We start from the raw sequence: 6127 nt of genomic DNA on the forward strand, positions 1-6127 counted from the left end.
GCTAACAGAGGCTAACAGCAGCCAACAGTAATGTCCTTTTTTTTTTTTTTTTTTTTTTTTGCCTGTCCCGTTTGGCTCTTTTGCCATCAGAATTGTTGTCTAAAGGCAAACAAAGATGCCCAACGGATTTACTTTACCAAATTGACCATCCCAGCCTTGCCGTAATGGTCCATTTGATTCACCTTTTATTGTTTATTTTATTTTCACTTACTGAATACGGGACAGACTTGACTGGGGGAAAGAAGGGGAGAAAGAAAGAGGGAAAGAGAAACAGCTGAGAAGAGGGACGGGGGAGAAGGGCAAAAGACAAAAACCAACAGAACGGGCAGAGAAAAAAATGCATATATCAATCACCTGGATCATCTGCTGAGAAAGAAAAAAGAAAAAAAGCAGAAGAGAACAAGAGTAATAGAATAAACAACATCACAATGATATATGGGAATATGACAGTAAATACTAAATATTAAACATTATTGTGCAGCACATAAGATCAACAGAACACAGTGTGCTTTGAGGTAGGAGCCAAAAAGGGTGTAGTTTGTGGGTGTGATCACCCGTGTGTACACCTGTGAGCATGGACGCGCTTGTTTTTTTTTTGTTTTTTTTAAAAGGTTCCTTCATGTAATAATCTGCTAGAGGGTGTGGGGGGGCCACAGCCCCATCCTCCAGGGCATGAAGCAGGTATGGAGGAGATCAAAACTCCAGACATCCAGAGGCCCCCAGAACACAAGAGACCAAGGAAGACCAACAGAGGGGCAGCCGCGCCACTGTCCCAGAAAGAGCTGAGGAGAGTCCCAGATGAGGGCTCACTCAGCAGCCGCGGAGCAAAAGCCAGGGGGAGTTGCAGTGACGCGCCCATGAGCTTCGCCGGCAGCCAGCCGTAACAGTAATGTCCTAAACAACCCACCTCAATATTCGCTCATCAGAGGGAGAGGTTAATTTCTCTAAGTCGGTGACTCATATCAGTCTCAAAGTTTTACATTTCTTAAAGCTACATATTGATAGCTAAGTTAAGAGTAGACTGACAGCCTACCAAAACAGCGAAAGACTGGGGCAGAAGCGGGAGTCATGTTGCTATCTTACTACACTTACCACGAATGAACAGCAGCTAGTCTCTGTGATCACTCTGTGGTAAAAATGCAAAATACCACAAAATATTTAATTGAGTCATGCAGTATTATTCCTGATTCATTGCTACGTGCTGATATTATTCAAATATGGTAAAATATAGTGGGTACAACAAGGCTTTTTACATAAACAGTGTTAGAAACACTTCAAGCAGCCATGGTTGCTCAGGTGCACAGTCTAAATTTAATGTTTCTCTTGCCTGACTAAAACATGTTTGTCCTACAATGACCACCACTTCTAGGATTATGTATGTTACTTGGAAGGGTTAAGGAAATTGAATTCATTTGACTACAATCTGCAATCTACTGGCATCTACTGATGAGATTTTACACACTGTCACTTAAAAGCCAAAATGAGCTTTGTGATTTGAAAGTTGAGCCAAATATGATTGCATTCTTTTTATCGGAAAGCAGGGGGCAACACCCTTAGCTGCATTGTAATTCCAGTTAGTACCATTGCTGTGTGACCTCAATAAATGTTTTCCCCTCAGTTTTCTGTCAAAGTGAATTAAAAAAAAGGGAGTCCTTAGTAGAGTCAGTAGAGTTGCTCACTGATACTGTCACGGCTGCCGAGGCAAGCCGTGTGGCGTTGAAGGAAAAAGGACCCAAAATGCAGGCAGTGACTGATGATACGAGTGACGTTTATTTACAAGTGGCGGAGTGGCAAAACAGGCAATGAGGGATGACAAATAACTGAAGAAACCTAAACTGGGAAAACTAAATAGCAAACCTGAGATCATACAAAACAGGGTGAGGGGCAGAGCGCTGCAGACTAAGGAACAGAACACCATGGAACGCAGACGAACCAACAACAAGCACAGACCGACACCCACTATATATACACACACAAGGTAATCAGGTAATCACACACAGGAGGGAAGAACAGCTGATCCTAATACACAAAGACGACTGGAGGATAAAAGCTGAACACAATGACAACACACACAGACCTTCAAAATAAAACAGGAAATCCAGAACAAGAACAGGGCACAAGGGGAGGACACAAAATACCAAAATCAGAATAACTAGAACATAGAAAAATAATCATAAAATACAAAATGCTGGGTCAACGACCTAGCACCATGACAGACACAAGTCTTTAACCAGTGTTTATGACGCATGGTTTCAAATCACCAAGAAAACGGTGTCGAAAGTGTTCACTTTCAGGTGTCATAACAGAACTTCACTAACAGGGTGAAGTCATATTGACTGTGTCCATGTTTATTAAACAGTCTGTGAAGTCTTATGGAAACATGAATGAGGCATCTGCACTAAAACCTCTTCAGTGACTGTCATCCCCCACTGTGGTGTTTACAGAATAGTCAAAATTTTAATTAATATTCCCATTTAGTAGCACAACATAAACCAGAATAACATGAACTTTGAACATGAATGTGGGAGTGACATACATTTCAGATTTGAAGGACAAGGCTAAAAATCACAAAATTAAAACCATTTTAAAAAGCAGACAAAAACACATAAAACGAGGTTGAACTGTGTGTTTTCTGGCAGACATTCTACAATTTGCGGTAACTTTTTCTGCATGCCTTTTGTTCCACAACAATTTTCAGCACTAGCAATTGTGGTGAAGCCTGATATCCTGCTTGGCAAGATTTGCCTTCATTTTGAGGACACCTATGGGTGTACCCTTGCCCACAACCCATTTTGAGTAAACACTTGGCAATTAAAAGGTGGTTTGGGGGACAGATATACAATAAAAAAAAAAAGTTATGTCTATACAGCCAACAAAAAGAAGCATGTTTGTGCGTCACAACTGGAAACTTGTTGAAAGAGTCACATGTTTAAGTCTGGAAACTCTGAGTCAGAAACACCAGAAACACTTAGCAAGACGCTGTTTCAACATGAACCTTTGGATGTTCAACTTAACATTCAAATGCATCATAAAGATTCATAAAGCGAAAGACCGCATGTTGATTTTATTCATCGTTATGCTCTGAGTGAAACAAATAGTGGCATCATTTGCATCTTCAGCAATAAACTTTATAACAAAAAAGTTGTATTTACATAAATTATTTTACAGTACACATATTTACATCACAGAACCAGTACAGCCAAGATACTGATGACTACTACAGTTTGTAATATATGAATCCAACAATATCACACACTGGTGAGTTGTTGCAATATATAAAATATGTCTTCATTTTTTTCCAGTTCAAGCTAAACAACAGTGTTTTGCATTTGGTAGTAATCTGTAATACAACCACCTTTTCTAAACGTAACAGTGAGACGTTGTGCATCAGCTAACATACTAAAGAAAGAGTTCGTTAAAAGGTTTCTTAACAATGTATGATTAAGTCTGATTATTACAAAGCTACATCCACTGCGATTTCACGAACTTCATTTGATTTTAGATTTCATTTGAACCATTTAGTTTAAGACAATATCATTAAATGACTGCCCACTATCCTTCTGTGCTTTGTTTGCAAAAAGCAATTTGCATACAGCATTTTATACAGAAGTTTTCAATGTGGAGGACAGGTTTGAACGTGTGGAGTCAGATAAGGTTTTCCTCTGGTGGCCCCACTGCTGGAAGAGTTCTCTGACTTTTTTCCGGAAGTTCTTTCCTACAATAACGTATAGGATCGGGTTAAGAATGCTGTTCAAGAAGGCTAAGTAGGTGAAGATCTGGATGCTGATGTCCACAGCATTTTCAAAGTGACAGCCTTCCAGTATCCCACCTCGTAAAAGCACATCTACTATGGTGATTACATGGAATGGCACCCAGCAAATTAGGAAGGCTACAAGGACTGCCAGGACCAAAATGGTGGCCTTTCGTTCTGTGTTTTCAGCATTGAACCTCTCAATTGCTTGCAATTTCAAAGCCTGAATAATATTAAAAGTGCAAAAGGAGATAATTGAAATGGGAATAACAAAGCTAAAAATGATCAATATCCCATCACAGATAACTTGTACGTTGTGGTTTGGATAGTTTAGATAGCACACAGTACCATATTCAGGGAAATATCTCACTTCCCTGAAGATGAACACGGGTATACTCAGAAGCAAGCCAAAACCCCATGTCAGCAGACACCCTAGTTTAGCATATTTTGGACTACGCATTCTTCCATGTGACATCGCATGTACCAGCGCCACATAGCGATCGATGCTAACCAGAACAAGAAAGTATATGCTGCAGTAGGCATTCATCTTAATTCCCACATTGATAACTTTGCACATGAAATGACCAAAAGGCCATTTAAAATCATTGAGCATGTTAACGGCCCAGAAGGGCAAACAGGACACCAGGACTAGGTCAGCAGCAGCCAGGTTGCTCAAATAGATTTCAGCTATGGTGCACGCCTTCTTGTGGAAGCAGAAGACAGTCAGAACGAACATGTTAAGCATAATTCCCAGCACGGTGATGAGCAGAATGTACACTGGTTGGTGTGCAGTGAGCCACTCCCATAGTTCGTGATCTGGACAATGAGTCTCATTGGTGTTGTTATTGTTTCCATATGATATAGTGGTGCTGTAGTCTGGGATGCTGTAAAGACAAAATGAGACATGAAGTAAATAGGCAGTTAAACATCAACAGTACATTAGGTTCTTACCTTGAGTTTATGTAAAATACCAATGCGATAAATATGGAGCTTTAGCCAGCACTTAGCTGGCTATCGTCTCTGCAAACCCAACAGTTGCCCTGCTACATACAATATTTACCATACAGATATGAAACTGATGTCATTCTTCTTATCTTATTCTAAGAAAAGAAGTAAATAAGCATGTTAATGAACAGATGTCCTAACTGTACATCCATTGTGTGCTGTTTGTCATTCTTTCTCTGTCGACCAGGTTCAGTTTTCCAACTAGTTGATTGCTGAAGAAATCTCCACCCACTGACTTAGCCTCTTGTTTCAACAAGAACAGAGCTGAACATGAAAGCCTGTAATAAACGTGATGAATACATTTCTGGTTGTGGAGCAAGCTACTTTGCAGCTATGACCTTTGTATTGAACCAAAGGATAAGCTTAAAACATAAAGAAATTGTTGAACAATAAGGGTGTTTGCACATCTGCAGCACTCAAAAATTATATAAGCTTGTCTGAGACTGAACCACCTTGTTCCACTAATGAGCATCAGGCATAGCATAATGTTGTTTATGCTTCTGCTTAATTCCCCTATCATGTTACCTAATTGGCAATCTGTTCTTTCAAACCATACTGTATGTACCCTATGCTTACATCCACGTGTGTGAATGTTTAAGAGCAATTAAAATTACTGAAAGTTGCTCCAAAGTTTGTTTCTGTTGGCGTAAGGAGCACTTGGCAGCAATGTGGCAGACGGCACAATGGAGGGCAGAAGCTTCTGTTGGTTAAAATAACCAAATGTTTGACATGGATTAAACTCGTCTTTAGAAGAACATGCTTAGGCAAAACCTGAGCTCTCATATCATGTAGTACAACTGATGTTTTAATGTACAACAAAAAAGAATAAATGAAAAACAAAATAAAGAGAAAAAGATGCTTCTTCTGGTCATCGTTGATATGTAACTCTATACTTCTATACTCTACATTACACCCAAAAAGACATGTTTTTTTTTTAAAGTCTCACTCGCTGTAACAACAAAGGCAAGAAGTTCATTTTAACAGCAGCTGTCAGCTATCAGTAGTTGTATTACCTGCTTTACACACATTGGAGTATATTTAACCTGCTTGAGCACATGGTTACTGACAAAATGATTCTAAAAAATAAAACAATTGGAAAATTGTTCTCCATTCTTAGGGGATTTTTTTTGGTTATATCTCACATGAAAGATTTAAAAATATATAGAGTATATTTGATTCATACATACCTTGTAGGTCTAAGAGTCATTTTCCTATGTTCAGATGTCCTGCTGCACTGTTAACAGTTAACTCCCCCACTCTAGTCTGCCTGTCTCTGCCTCACGCTCCTAAAGGAAACTGTAATTAAAGTGATGTCACCAAAAAAAAAAGAAGGCATGGCAAAAAACCCTCACTTCTCTCATTTCACATTCA

The 6127-nt window shown here is 39.4% G+C and overlaps 1 protein-coding gene across 1 annotated transcript; it reads right to left on the minus strand.

Moving 5' to 3' along the window:
- Window positions 1-2846: 2846 nt before the first annotated feature.
- On the minus strand, window positions 2847-6032 carry LOC146686378 (B2 bradykinin receptor-like). The gene is made up of 2 exons (XM_085442154.1): window positions 5944-6032; window positions 2847-4635 (listed from the first exon to the last, which is right to left on the minus strand). Exons 1-2 carry the CDS (start codon window positions 5961-5963, stop codon window positions 3600-3602), a joined length of 1056 nt encoding a protein of 351 aa, XP_085298280.1. The 5' UTR covers window positions 5964-6032; the 3' UTR covers window positions 2847-3599.
- Between the last annotated feature and the right edge of the window lie 95 nt (window positions 6033-6127).

Source organism: Copadichromis virginalis, linkage group LG19, assembly GCF_057382275.1.
Source record: "Copadichromis virginalis isolate Kocher_CV1m ecotype Utaka linkage group LG19, C_Virginalis_male_GT1.1, whole genome shotgun sequence".
Taxonomy (NCBI): Eukaryota; Metazoa; Chordata; class Actinopteri; order Cichliformes; family Cichlidae; genus Copadichromis; species Copadichromis virginalis.

Coding starts and splice junctions, on each gene's coding strand:
- LOC146686378 (XM_085442154.1), bottom strand. CDS start 5,963: ATGACTCTTAGACCTACAAG. Junction 4,636..5,943: donor ATGACTCTTAGACCTACAAG/GTATGTATGAAT, acceptor TTGTCTTTACAG/CATCCCAGACTACAGCACCA.